General features: G+C 39.4%; 1 protein-coding gene across 2 annotated transcripts in view; it reads left to right on the top strand.

Annotated features, from left to right (window-relative positions):
* The window catches only part of Smarcc1 (SWI/SNF related, matrix associated, actin dependent regulator of chromatin subfamily c member 1), a 97,379-nt gene that overhangs the window by 29,990 nt on the left and 52,619 nt on the right, over positions 1-14,770 (top strand). For both annotated transcript variants that reach the window (XM_052187141.1, XM_052187140.1), the window contains exons 10-15: positions 1,213-1,334; positions 3,365-3,489; positions 4,512-4,571; positions 9,134-9,171; positions 13,091-13,212; positions 14,371-14,442. In XM_052187141.1, coding sequence (XP_052043101.1) covers positions 1,213-1,334; positions 3,365-3,489; positions 4,512-4,571; positions 9,134-9,171; positions 13,091-13,212; positions 14,371-14,442 — 539 coding nt within the window. The remainder of the gene's footprint in view (positions 1-1,212; positions 1,335-3,364; positions 3,490-4,511; positions 4,572-9,133; positions 9,172-13,090; positions 13,213-14,370; positions 14,443-14,770) is intronic.

Genomic DNA, 14,770 nt, shown 5'->3' with positions numbered 1-14,770 from the left:
TTATTTTTATTTTTGGATTTTTTCAAGACAAGATTTCTCTGTATAGCTCTGGCTGTCTTGGAATTCACTCTGTAGACCAGGCTGGCCTCGAACTCATAAATCCGCCTGCCTCTGCCTCCCAAGTGCTGGGATTACAGGCGTGCGCCACCACTGCCTGGCTGGGGTACTTTATAAATGCCACTTTTGACAGGGTCATTTGACTTGTGATATCTTATTTCAGTACATGTGTCATATATTAGTAGTTCCAGAAATGCTTTTCTTTTTTTTTTTTTTTTTTTAAGATTTTATTTATTGTTATATGTAAGTACACTGTAGCTGCCTTCAGACAACCAGAAGAGGGCATCAGATCTCATTACAGATGGTTGTGAGCCACCATGTGGGTGCTGGGATTTGAACTCAGGACCTTTGGAAGAGTAGTCAGTGCTCTTAACCGCTGAGCCATCTCTCCAGCCCCTGAAATGCTTTTCTATCTGAGAGCACAAATGTTGAACAGTAACCTTTGTTTTTCAGGGCTCCACTGTGTCTTTATTGTAGTGATTTTAAGGATATGTAGGATTAGGATTAACATTTCAGTTTTGCTGTATTGCTAAGATAGTAGATCTCAACCCTGTGGCCCCTTTAATACAATTCCTCATGTTGTAGTGACTCCCCAATCCATCAAATTATATTCATTGCTATTTATGTATTTATGTATGTATTTATTTATTTAATGTATGTATGTACACTGTAGCTGTCTTCAGACATACCAGAAGGGGGCATCGGACCCCCATTGCAGATGGTTGTGAGTCACCATGTGGTTGCTGGGAATCGAACTCACGACCTCTGGAAGAGCAGTCAATGCTCTTAACCGCTGAGCCATCTCTCCAGTCCTCATTGCTACTTAACTCTAGTTTTGCTAGTGTTTAGTGTTTTACTTGTTTTGTTATGAATTGTAGTATAAAGTTATCTGGTTTTGAAGTTCTTAGGCAACTCCTATGAAGCGGTTGTTAAACCCTGCAAAGAGATTACAACTTACAGGTTGAGTATGGCTGGCCTAGATGGTCAAGACTGTTTCTTCATTGCTGGTACTGGTGCATATTTTTGTGGCTTCATTTGCTCTTTTGTAGGAAATTTGGTAATATATGTATGGAAAGTTACCTTTGGACATGGGTTTGTAGAAGCTGAAGAGTTGATAAATTTGCCTGATAATTATTTTCGTTTTCTTCTTCCTAGCCAGTCAGAAGTCCAGAAAGGAGAGATAGAAAAGCATCTGCCAATGCTCGGAAGAGGAAACATTCCCCTTCTCCTCCTCCTCCCACACCCACAGAATCCCGGAAGAAGAGTGGAAAGAAAGGGTAAGATGTTTGTAGCGTGATCAGAAGTCAAGGAGAGAAACTTAGAATGGCTTTCCTAGGTATTATATTCATGTTGGATATTTTGCAGAAATCAGTCATCCTTTTGACTTTGAAGCTTTTTGTCCTGATAGCTTTTCTTTTAAACTTGTGTTCATTACATTAAATTTTTTTATTTCGGACTGGAAAGAGAGGTCTTGAGTTCAATTACCAGTAACCACATAGTGGCTCACAACCATCTATAATGAGATCTAATGCCCTCTTCTAGTGTGTCTGAAGAGAGTAACAAACTGTGTACTCATCATATATATAAGACAAATAAATCTTTTTCAAAACTCCTTGAATACAGCACTTTCCCAGGTAAGTGCATGTTGAAAAGGCAGAAAGCTTGGTGTCTCAGGAACCCTGTCCCGAGCCGTGAGTGAGCACATGTCTGTGATCTTGCCATTTAGGAGACGGGTGACAGTCCTGCTCCAGGGTTGACGCTAGTCTAATCTAGGAAATATGTTGTAGGATAGCCTGAGCTCAATTCCAAGGCACATCTATTGTCTCTATTGGATTTGATTTCCTCTCCTGTATGTGATTGAACTGACTGACAGAGCGTTAGAGCCTGGAACTGTTGATCTACTGCATGTTTTGACTAGCCTGACCCTTGGAGCAACAAATTTGGATTTGTGATTGAATAGACTACTGATAATATAAAATGAAACTTTAATGCTTTATACAATGCCTGAAGTTTATACTCACAGTGTGGGTAATATTTGAATTCTGTTATTATAAATAGATATTTGTAATTTTAGACTTGCCTACTTTAAAATATACATTTTTTTATTTTGTTCTTTGTATGTTTTTGGTTTTTGGTTTTTTTTTTTTTTTTTTTTTCAAGTCAGGGTTTGTCATGTAGCCCTGGCTGTCTTGGAACTGTAGCTTTAGTTGCAGAGATCCTCCTGCCTCTGCTTCTTGAATGCTGGGATTAAAGGTGGGCCTATTTTGTTTGCTTGGTTGTTGGTAGTGGTTTTCTGTTTTCTGCTTTTTTTTGTTTTTTGTTATTTTGTTGTTTAGCTTTGGTTTGGTTTTTTGTTGGTTTTGTGATTGAACTTTGGGGAGTGATTTGAGATGGTTGCTCTGTGTATGTCCTGAAACTTCATCTGTTGACGCACACAGCTTCCCTGCCTCTTCACTAGGAACATGGGCCCCCACTGCCCAGCCCCTGCTGCTTTGTTGTGTTTTTGTTTTTGAGGTAGTGTCTCTATGTAGTCCTGAACCTCACTGGGTAAACAGACTAGCCTCACACTCAAAGACATCTACCTGCCTCTGCATAAAACAAACTAGATTCGTTTGAGAAGAAGAAACCTTGATTAATAGGTCCCTAACTTGCGAGCAAGCCTGTGGTTCACAGTTTCTTGATTGATGATTGATGTGGGAGAACTCAACTCACTGTATGTGGCAGCAGCTTTGGACTGGATAGTGCTGGGTGTCATAGGAATACAAGAGGGCTGGTTGAGGAAAGCAGTCAACAGCACTCCTGTGCCCTTTGTGTCTATCCGGCTCTGCCACCGTCTTCCCTTTTTCCGGCATGAATTCTCTCTCTCTCCTTCCTTCCTTCCTTCCTTCCTTCCTTCCTTCCTTCCTTCCTTCCTTCCTTCCTTCCTTCCTTCCTTCCTTCCGAGACAAGGTTTGTGTAGTCTTGCCAGTGCTGGAATTGGTTAGGTAAATCAGGCTCGCCTTGTACTCTGGGGGATTCTCCTGCCTTTTCATTTTATCATGTGTAGGCTGATTGAATGCTGTGTTTCCGTAGCAAAAGTTATTTTACTATACTAATTCAGACTCCTCATATGAATAGTAGGATGACTGTCCTATTTTATGTACTAATCACTCAGTTTGAGGCTCATTTGATATTACTTGGGTCAAGTGTCTAATTTCTTTGACTATTTTTATTTTTCATGTGTTTCTGAATATAAATAATAACTTAGAACTTGAAACATTTTCCAAAAAATATTTCTAATTGCCCCTTTTGTGTCCATATATCTTAGACAAGCCAGCCTTTATGGTAAGCGTAGAAGTCAGAAGGAAGAAGATGAGCAAGAAGATCTTACCAAGGACATGGAAGACCCAACACCTGTACCGAATATAGAGGAAGTGGTTCTCCCTAAGAACGGTTGGTGTGCTTTTGCAGCAAACCTGGTGTTCAATATCATTTCACCATAAAAACGAGCATTGTCATGTTCTGAATATAGCTTTTTCTTTTAGTTTTTTGAAATAGCATCTCCATATAGCTTTGGCTGTCCTGAAACTCACATGTAGATCCAGGCTAGCCTGGAACTCACAGAGATCTGACTATGTCCATCTCTACCTCCCAAGTGCTAGGATTAAAGGCTTCTACCATAATGCCCATGATATATAGTTCTTAATTTTCCAATAAGAATAGATTTTCCCTTTAGCAGTTTTTAAACATTCTTTCACATTTTACTTCTGGGCCATTTTATGGTTTGTGTGTGCATATATGATTTCGTTATTGAGAAAACACACCTATCAAACAGGTACATATATTTTAAATTGTCCTTTGTATAGTGGTTGTAATCCAAGTCCTCAGGAGTCTTTGGTAGCAATATCCTATATTTGAGGAAGCCTGATCTTCATGCTTGTTTTGAAAACTAAAATTAAAATAAGTGCTGGGAATACAGTTTTGTGGGAGAGTGCTTGCCTACTACATGTTGTGCTTATCTTCAGTCTCATCTCCCCAAATTATTTTTTAAAAATAGTAACATAAAATAGATGATAGTCCTAATGTTTACTACACAAATTTGGAAGAAGAGATAGCACCGCATTCTCCTCCTCCCTCCTTTGTTGACCAGTTAACTTTTCTGCATTTGTGGAATAGAATTACATTGCTAATTGACTGATTGCAGATTGGGCAGTTGGTTTTGTGTCTTGAGGTTTTACATAAAGGTGAGAATGGCGCTCCACTGGCCTGTGATGTGCACCCATTTATTCATGTTCTATCCTGTTGTCATCTTTAACTTTGTTTAGTTTGTGGGTCATATCCCTTGGGATTGGAGTTACTGTAATCCACTTTTCCCTTAACTGAGTAGCCATCTCCTGAGCTCCTCACTGTATATTGTTAAAGTTAGTGTGACTGTTTCTTCTAACACATGATTCTGGTGTTTTTTCCCTTTCTAGTAAACCCAAAGAAGGACAGTGAAAACACACCTGTTAAAGGAGGCACGGTGGCAGATCTAGGTAAAGACTACAGATACAAATGCTCTTTTCTGACTGTGTCAGCTCCTTAAATACTGTGTTGTTCACAGTACTTCAGACTGCTACTTTCGTTTGCTTTGTTAGGTGCTCCTCAAGGTTAACCACTTGCCTTCTGTACTGTCCAGCTTTGGTGTCCTGTCATGCCATTGTTTGCATTCCTTGCAGTGACTTGTAGCTCACAGTGCGTGGTGTTTTCTCACAGAGTACTATTTACTTGGCAGTATTGTTCTTGCACTTGAAAATAGTTATCAACTGAGTTTTACAGAAATAGTTCTAATTAAAATATGGTGTTCAGTGTCCCTCTAATATTTTGTAGTGTTTGTTGTGCAGGTGTTTGATTATTAGAGGTTCAAGGGTATTCATAATACTTATTCATTATAAATTTAAGGCTAGCCTTGAACTATTTATTGAGTTCCAGGATAGTCTGGGCTAAAAGACTTTGTGTCCCCTAACACCATTCTCTTTGAACAAAATTTAAAGTTCTCATTTATTATTCAGCTTATGATGTACTTGCATGATCAATGTGGCAGTTCATGTGTTGAGGCAGATGACGGTCCTTGGGATTGCACTCCTCTCTCATAGTGGAACTCGGGGAATTAGCCTGAGCGTGTCAGTGCTGTGGCTGTGGACCTTCTCCCCAGCCCTTTCATTTCATCTGTTTGTGCTGGGTTTCCACATTACTCCACAGTGGTACACGGCTCTATTTTTTTTTTTTTTAATTTGGTATTTTTTTGAGACAGGGTTTCTCTGTATAGCCCTGGCTGTCCTGGAACTCACTCTGTAGACCAGGCTGGCCTCGAACTCAGAAATCCACCTGCCTTTGCTTCCCAGAGTGCTGGGATTACAGGCGTGCGCCACCACCTCTGCCCGGCTAGATGGAGCATTTCTAATGACAGCATATCATAGAAGACAAGTACATAGTATGACAATCTTTCCAGTTTATTTTGATGTTATTATCATATCTTAATTGTTATTTTGCCTTCCATATATTTTTCTCTTTCACAACTGATAAGTACTAATTCAAAGGCCAGAGAAAGAAAACCTAATTATAAGTAGACTTTTGTTTCTCCCTGTTGCATGAACAATATGGAAGGTTATAAAACTGGATGTTCATCACTGTGAAAATCTGCCTAGCAATGATGGTAACTTGTAATTTATTTTTATATGTTTGTTTGTTTGTTTGTCTTAGTCATGGTATTCATGTATTCTGGGTGGCCTGGAACTCACTTGTGTATACCATGTTGGCTTGAAACTCGTCCAGTTTGTATGTTTAAAGGTGTATTACCATCCCCCTTACAGTTTTTTTGTTGTTGGTTTTTTTGTTGTGTTGTTGTTTATTTGTTTTGGGTCAGGGTTTCTCTGTTTAACCCTGGCTGTCCTGAAACTCAAAATATAGAATAGGCAAGGCTTCAAACTCAGATTTGCCAGCCTTTGCCTCTTGACCACTGTGATTAAAGGTGTGGCCATCATGCCTGACTGATATAAATCTTTATTCCAGAGCATACATACTGGAGTTTCCTATGTGAAGAGACGATTCTAAAGGCTCTGAACACAGTTAGAAAAGAAATAGTAACACCAATTGCCCTAATTTTCTTAATACGTACTGTACACTTGTATTAGACCCTACCACTTCACTTAGACGCCATGGCTGAGGGTGCTGCTGCTCTCCAGTGGACTCGGGGTCTTTGACTATTGCTGTCCTGCTTCATTTCTGTCTCAGTTGTAATGTGAACCTTGACACCGAGGGTTTGTGACCTATCAAGTGTATTTTTCTCAAGTTTAATTATTTTTATTGATGTGTACCAATGTATGTCTGTACATATTTGTCCAGTGCCCTCAGACTTAAAGAGAGCCTGTCAGATTCCCTGGGACTAGAGTTGCAGACTATTGTAAGATGCTGTGTAGTTGCTTCGAATATAACCCACATGTTCTGAGTGCTCTTAACCTCTGAGCCATCTGCCATCTCTCCCAGCCCTCAAGTGTACCTTTTTTTTTTCCTTCGAGACAGGGTTTCTCTGTGTAGCCCTGGCTGTCCTGGAACTCACTCTGTAGACCAGGCTGGCCTTGAACTCAGAAATCCGCCTGCCTAGTATGCCTTTTTGTTTCCAGAGTTGTTAGCTGTTTAGTTCCCTTGTGCTACGTAGTTATATAAATTTATATTATTTCTTTTATGCTTGAGGAATTGGAAAAAAGAAAAAACAAAGCAAAGTGGAGTGGTTTGCCCACTCAGAACCACAGTACAGCTTTTGAATAGCATGAATTAGGAACCAAGATAAGGATGTCTCTCATCTGAGGTCAAGACTGTCTTAGTTACTCAAATGTGTCAAAGATTGGAAAGCTTTTGGTTTTCTGGAAGGGGTAGGAGTGGCTTAAACCCATGTGCATGTGAGGCACCTACTCGGTCACTGAACTTAACTCCAAGCTTAAGTTGCATTTTTTTTAAGATTTATTTATTTATTATATGTGAGTACACTGTAGTTGTCTTCAGACACTCCAGAAGAGGGCTTCAGATCTCCTTACAGATGGTTGTGAGCAACCATGTGGTTGCTGGGATTTGAACTCAGGACCCTCAGAAGAGCAGTGACTGCTTTTAACCACTGAGCCATCTCTCCAGCCTTAAGTTGCCAGTTCAGAACAGATACTATACTTTTCCTTCCTCTCCTCTCCTCTCTTCTCTCTTCTCTCTCCTCTCTCCTCTCCTCTTCTCCTCTTCTCTCCCCTTTCCCTCCCCTCTCCTCCCCTCCCCTCTCCTTCCCTTTTCTGCATTGTCTAGATATCTTCTGGATATTAGTCATATATATATATACATGTACTATTAAACCCCTCTTGCTCTGTTTTACTAAAGAAATAAATGTTATGATTAGAATACTAATATTTTTTTTTCTGATTTGCTAAGTATCTTGTGTTCTGCTATTAATTGGCTTACCCCATGTTTTGGTTTTGTTCTGTGTTCATCATCAGTGATTCATGTTGTTTCCGCGTATTGTCTTTACTACTTTACTATAAATAGGGCATGGTTTAATTTCAGGGATGTGTGTGTGTGTGGGTGTGTGGGTGTGTGGGTGTGTGGGTGTGTGGTGTGTGTGTTTTCTTTGTGACATCAGCTCTTTTTCCCCCCTTGAGAGAAGGTTTTTCCTTTTGTCCCTGACCATTCTGGAACTTGCTCTGGTAGACCATGCTGGCCTGTAACTTAAAGATCCACCTGCCTCTGCCTTCCCAGTGCTGGGAATCAGGGTGTTTGCCACCATCACTTTGCTTTTATTTGTTTTGTTTTGGTGGTGTTTTTTTTTTAATTATTTATTTTATGCATACGAGTACACAGAAGCTCTCTTTAGACACGGTGTAAGATGGAATTGGATCCCATTACAGATGGTTGTGAGCCACCATGTGGTTCTTGGGAATTGAACTCAGGACCTCTGGAAGAGTAGTTGGTGCTCTAAACCCTGTCTGTCCTCTTAACCACACTGAGCCATCTCTCCAGTCCTGGGTTTTTGTTTGTTTGTTTGTTTGTTTGTTTTTGTTTTTGTTTTGTTTTTTGAAACAGGGTATCACTGTTATCAATGATTGTCCTTGACTGGCCTTGAACTCACAAGAAATTGGCCAGCTTCTGTTTCCCTTTTGTTGTGGTTAAAGGCGTGAGTTCCCATGCCTGGCTACATCAGATCCTTTTGTGCATTTCCTTTTTATATTTTAGTGTCATTTTTATTTAAGGGATTTTGTACATGATCTCATTGCTGTTCTTTGCTCTGTAGACCAGGCTGGTCCAGAATTCAGAAATCTTCCTCCCCCTTTCTCCCAAGTGCTGGGATTAAAGGTGTGCACCACCAACTTCTGCCTTCATTTAAAATTTAAAAAAGAAATTTTTTGTTATTATTGATAAATATTTGATTTACATTTATTGGTATAGACCATGTGTGTGCAGTGCCCTTGAGGTTAGAAAAGGATTAATGGATAGTTGTGATCTACCATCTGGGTGCTGGGAACTGAAACTAGGCCTTCTGCAATTATGCAAAGTTCTTTACATCTCTTCATTTCCCCAATTGCATTTTCTATAGGTTTTTCTTAGCCTATAATCAACTCTTAGGCCATAGAGCTGCTGTTCTCAGTAGGCATGTGATTTTTCAGCTGAGTAGCCCACACTAGCCTCACATTTAGAATCTTCCCAACTCTTCATAATGCTGGGATTAGAGACCTGGGCCACCATGTCTCATTTAGTCATTAATACTTTTTCTCTGCTTTACCCATCCTCCGGAGACTGGTTCTTTATTCAGATCTCTTACAAGATCTTGTTATCAGTAAGATCCCTAATGCCACACTATTATTATAACTGTAGAAGTTATGAACTTACCAATTATTTAAAAGTTGGTTTGACCTTCTGTCTTCATACATTTGTATAAAATGACCAGTTCATTGTGAATTTGTTTTAGTAATGACCTATTATTTATTTTCTCTGTCAAGCATAGATTTGTAAAGTATAAAGATTCTGCATAACTCAAATAACAATGAGTGATCATTAAAACAACTTGTTTGTTTTGATTTTACAGATGAGCAGGATGAAGAAGCAGTTACAACAGGAGGAAAGGTAAAAGTTTATTTAGGCCTGAGATGATTATTTAAGTCATGATGATTATTTCAGTCATGTGCACTGAACAAAAGCAAAATTGTATGTGTTCTGATTGGCCCCCCAATTGACCTGTGTCCCAAGATGTCCTTGAACCATTGATTACCCAGTCCCTCTGCCTGCTGTCATCACCCGACTGTACCTGAGGGCTTGTATATTTCCTAGGCTAGTGCCTATCACCTGATCCCCAGTCCTGATCAGGCTGGCCTGATCTTCTGAATAGGCTAACCTTGTGCATGCACTATTGTACCTCCTTGGGTTTGGTGGGTTTGGTTTGGTTTGGTGTTTTTGTCAGTTTCAAGCTTGCTTAGTTGCCCTTGCCTTGAACCCCATGGCGGTCTTTCAGGACGCCAAGATTGCTGTCATTAGCTACCACAGCCGGTTACATTTTCTCAATCCAGTCACATTTCATACTCTGTGATAATCATTATATTGGGCAATGATAATTTTGTTTTTGTTGTTTTGGGGGGGTGGCTTTTTGTTTTTATTTTTGTTGTTGTTTTGTTTTATTTTGTTTTGTTTTGTTTTGAGATGGTGCTTGTACATTTAGCCCTGCCTGTTTGTGAACTTGCTTTGTAGACAAGGCTGGTCTGGAACTCATAGATCCGCCTGCCTCTGCCTCAGAGTGCTAGGAGTATCCTGGCCATACTTGTCTTTTTTAGTCAGAAATCTTATTGAAAACAACCTTAGCATTTTCCAAGATCACCTCTTAGGGTATAATGTCAGGTCCATGCTCTCCCCTATTTACAAAGTAGCAATCATAGTTGACTGTTGATCCTGGTTGTCTGTCAGTTCAGATTAGTACCAAAGCATGTCTTGCCTTGACTGTCACGTTTCTGTTTGTAGGGGTGTAATGTAGATTGCAGCTGAGGTCGACTGTTCATCACACTTACCAGGCAATGTGCTTTTTTTTTTTTGGTTTTTTGTTTGTTTGTTTGTTTTTTTCGAGACAGGGTTTCTCTCTCTAGCCCTGGCTGTCCTGGAACTCATTCTGTAGACCAGGCTGGCCTGAACTCAGAAACCCACCTGAGTCTGCCCCCAAGTGCTGGGATTAAAGGCTTGTGGCAGTATGCTATATTGTGTGCAATTGCTCATGGAGGCTAGAAGAAGATGGATTGACCCTTTGGAGTTTGTTGTGAGCTGCCTGACATGGGTGCTGGTCACCGAACCTAGGTTCTGTACTGTATTACGAAGTGCTTTTAACCACTGCGGCCTTTGTCTCTCTTTGCCTCTGCTTTCTAAGTTCCTGCTTTCGTTCCATCAGGTCTAGTGTAGAGACTGGTCACTAAATCCTAAAGGCATTAGATGAGAAGTAGGGCTGGCTTTTTTAAAAAAACTGCATGGATTTCATTTCAGTTCCCCTCGTAGGTTTCACTGTTAATGGTCATAATAATATTTTATTACTGGTTTTACTTTTTCGAGATAGCATTTCACATTTCATCCCTGGCTAGCCTAGAATTCATAAGAGTTTCATCTGCTTCTACAAGTGCAATAGCTAAAGGCGTGTGTCTCTATGCCTGGTAGTAAGTAGAGTTAGACTGTACATTTCTTGGAATGATTTTTTACTTACTAAATCTATTTGTAATAGAAATGTTTGACATTACATATTTTTGTTTTATGCATTTATGGGAAGATTTAAACAAGTCATAATGTAGTAAACTTAACTATTTTTTGATAGGTGGATTGTTTTTTTTTTTTTTTTTTTTTGTTGATTGGTTATTCTGTGTTTTGAGGCAGGATCTGTACAAAGCTCTATCTGTCCTCAAACTCACTGTAGACTGGGCTGGAACTCACAGAGATCCCAATCTGCCTCCCACGTGCTGGGATTAAAGGCCCAATAGGGTTTGTTTTTGAAAAACAGATTCTTGTGTGTTATGGGCTTTTTCTTATTTCCTGTGTGGCTCAGGCTTACATTGGATTCATCCCACATCCTGAGCACAGGTTTTCTAGGTGATATTACCATACCAAAATCATGTAATTTAAATTTAAAAGAGTCAGATATGGCCGAGCGGTGGTGGCACACGCCTTTAATCCCAGCACTTGGGAGACAGAGGCAGGCAGATTTCTGAGTTCGAGGCCAGCCTGGTCTACCAGTTTCAGGACAGCCAGGGTTACACAGAGAAACCCTGTCTTGAAAAGCCAAAAATAAAAAATAAAAAAAAAAATAAAAAAAAGAGTCAGATACGCACTGGTCTTGGCAGAGTCAGGGCTAGCCTGGCATACATACTGAGGTTCCAGGACATCCCAGCCTACATGGTGAAGGAATTCTCCCCCTTCCAAAAAAATCAGTGGGTACTTCAATAACCTTTTGTTTTCTGATTGGGATTATTGCAATCATTGGTTTTTCTTAAGCAAATTCTAATTTTTTATTACATTTTCTGCCTCTGTATACTCATGTCTGCCATGTCATGTGTGTCTGTACATTAGAGAACAACTTTCATGAGTAGATTCTCTTTTTCCACCGTCAGGCTTCTAGGACTCAAACTCTTGGTTTTAGGCTTTTTTTCCTTGCTCCAAGGAAAAAAACTTAGGTCATAATTGATTCATCAGACATAATTTAACCAAACTTCAATACCAGCACATTAATACTGAGACTATTTCATTAACTTCCTTATTTTAAGAAATCAGCTTTGTGAATGAATATGTATTATTTCTCCAGCATTTAAGTACTGGCAAGTGCTTTTGCTTTTACCTCAAATGTTATTTATTCATCCATCCATTCATTCATTCATTCATTCATTCATTTATTTATGTTTTTTAAGACAGGGTTTCTCTGTGTAACAACCCTGGCAGTCCTGAAATTCTCTCTGTGCACTGGATTGACTCCTAACGCACAGAGATCCATCTGCCTCTGCTTCATGGGTGCTAGAATAAACGGCTTAATATACCACCGTCTTTGTAATTTCATACCCATTTAAAAACTGATCTTAATTTACTTTTTGTAAACTGTTACCTCTGACCTCCGCACCTTCCACTCCTGGTAATAAGAAAAAAGGAATATAGTGTCACAAAATACCTCAAACTCAGAAACCTGCCTGCCTCTGCCTCCCAGAGTGCTGGGATTAACGGCCTGCACCACCACTGCCTGTCATTGTTAATACCCAAATAACTTCTAGTATAGGTCCTTCAGCTGCAATTCCTGGATTTGTGATATGTTTATAACTTAGTAGTTCTGTGTATTTTGTTTTTATAGAAATATAAATAGTTGCTACTTTAACTCTTACATCATTATGAGGAATAAACGAATTAAGGTATATAGGGCTATTAATAGATATTCATGTTTAGTATTAGGAATAAAATTGATCTATATTATATTAGTATCCTTCCCATTTTTGCTAATAATGTGAAAACTGGTAGTTGAGATTTTTTAATCATGAAACTGTATGGTTACAATTTTGATCACTATTGTGAAGGGCTTCAGAGTCACCCCAGGGGGTAAGAGCACTGGCTGCTCTTCCAGAGGATTCAGGGTTATCCCATGGGATAACACTCAAAACTCCTGTCACCCAGCTAGACACTGCATGCATTGTCTAACATGCCAGCATACACTTAAAATAACGATTAAAAGGTTAAAAAAAAAAAAAAAAGATTAAGCCGGGCTGTGGTGGCGCACACCTGTAATCCTAGCACTCTGGGAGGCAGAGGCAGGCCAGTTTCTGATTTCGAGGCCAGCCTGGTCTACAGAGTGAGTTCCAGGACAGCCAGGGCTACACAGAGAAAAAAACCATTCAGTTCTTCTCTTCTATACCATTAGAAATAAATGTTTATGCTTGAGGATTGTTTTCTTAGTCCTTCAAATTGGATCAATTACCTTTATTTGACCTAGATCATGTATGTGATTTGTCTGTTCTCTGGGAACAACACGTTCACTTTTTTATAGGAAGATGAAGATCCCAGCAAAGGTGATCCGAGTCGCTCAGCTGACCCCGGTGAAGACAATGTGACAGAGCAGACCAATCACATCATTATTCCCAGCTATGCATCCTGGTTTGATTATAATTGGTGAGTAGGCTTTTCCACCTGAAGCATGGTACTAAAGGGGTAGAAATACTTACTTCACATCAGGTGTGCTATTTTACCATCTTCTCAGTTTCCCCAATAAACAACATGGTCAGATTTTTTTTTAAAAACATTGTGTTGTTGCCTTGGGTATTTATTCTCTTTACCATGCAATGGTGCTCAACCTATGAGTTGTGTTCCCTTTGGGGGTTGCATATCAGATATTTATATTATAGTTGATATAGCAAAATTACAGTTATGAGATAGCAGTGAAATATTGCTATGGTTGTGGATTACCACTAGATGAACAGCCTAATGTTTAGGAATCTGAATGGCTATTTTAAATTTTAATGCTTGGCTGACTCACTAGTCTAATTTTTTGCTATCCAGTTTCCAAAAGTCTTTTCATTTTGAGCCTTTTTATTGTCCTAGTGTTATGAAAATGAGCGCTGACATTTATCATTTATTTGTTTGTTTATTGGTTTTTCGAGACAGTATTTCTCTGTGTAGCCCTGGATGTCCTTGAACTCACTCTGGAAATCAGGCTGCTCTCGAACTCTGAAATCTGCCTGCGTCTGCCTCCCAAGTGCTGGGATTAAAGGCATACGCCAACACTGCCTGGCTATTTTATTTTTTTAAGATTTATTTATTTGTTTGTTTGTTTGTTTATTTTATGTGTGTGAGTACACTGTAGCTGTACTGATGATTGTGAGCCATCTTGTGGTTGATGGGAATTTGAACTCAGGACCTTTGCTCGCTTTGGTCAGCCCTGCTCTTAACCGCTGAGCCATGATCTGTGGTAACATTTATAATTTTTATCATCCCCACTAGTTTTTGCTCTTTTGAGACTGGGTCTTGCACTATGCCCTGTGCTAACACCAGGCTTTAGTCAGTCTTGACTGTATCAGTTGTTGGCATTACAGACTTGAACCAATGTTCCCAGTAGAATTTTTTAAGTAGGTTAAGAGAATAAAAAACTTCAGTACTTGATAAAGCTTTAACTGTTTTGTTTTCCTCTTATACATAAAAAAAAGTTGTCTAGTAAATCCAATTTTAGCCATAGGCAATTCATTAATTTTCCTTTGAAAAGTGAATGAATGTATAGTGCTCATAGGTTTTAATGCTCTTTAAAAAACAATCCGCTTCCCTCTTTTCCTTCAGTATTCATGTGATTGAACGGCGTGCTCTTCCTGAGTTTTTCAATGGAAAAAACAAATCCAAGACTCCTGAAATGTGAGTCCAGTGATTTATAAATCTTTTTATGTTCATAGCATGGATTCGTTGGTTTAGTTTGATGTGTGTTTTTGCCTGCATGTGTATGTGAGCCACGTGTGTGCAGTACTTGTGAAGGCCAGAAGAGAGCTCTTGAAGCTGGAGCTATAGAAGGTTTTGAGCAAACCTGGGTCATCTGCAGGACCAGCAGCAAGTCCTGTTAGCCAGTGTGCCTTCTCCCCTCTCCTGATTCTAAAAGTACAATTCCCACGTGGTGGTTATTGCTTTTTGTTTCTTTTAATTTGCAAATATTGAGTACCCCTAAAAAATTACTCATTTTTGCACTGTC

The sequence above is a fragment of the Apodemus sylvaticus genome, chromosome 7 (genome assembly GCF_947179515.1).
Source record: "Apodemus sylvaticus chromosome 7, mApoSyl1.1, whole genome shotgun sequence".
NCBI classification, from domain to species: domain Eukaryota; kingdom Metazoa; phylum Chordata; class Mammalia; order Rodentia; family Muridae; genus Apodemus; species Apodemus sylvaticus.
The sequence above is the reverse complement of the archived record's forward strand: the minus strand, read 5'-3'. Positions and strand labels throughout refer to the sequence as shown.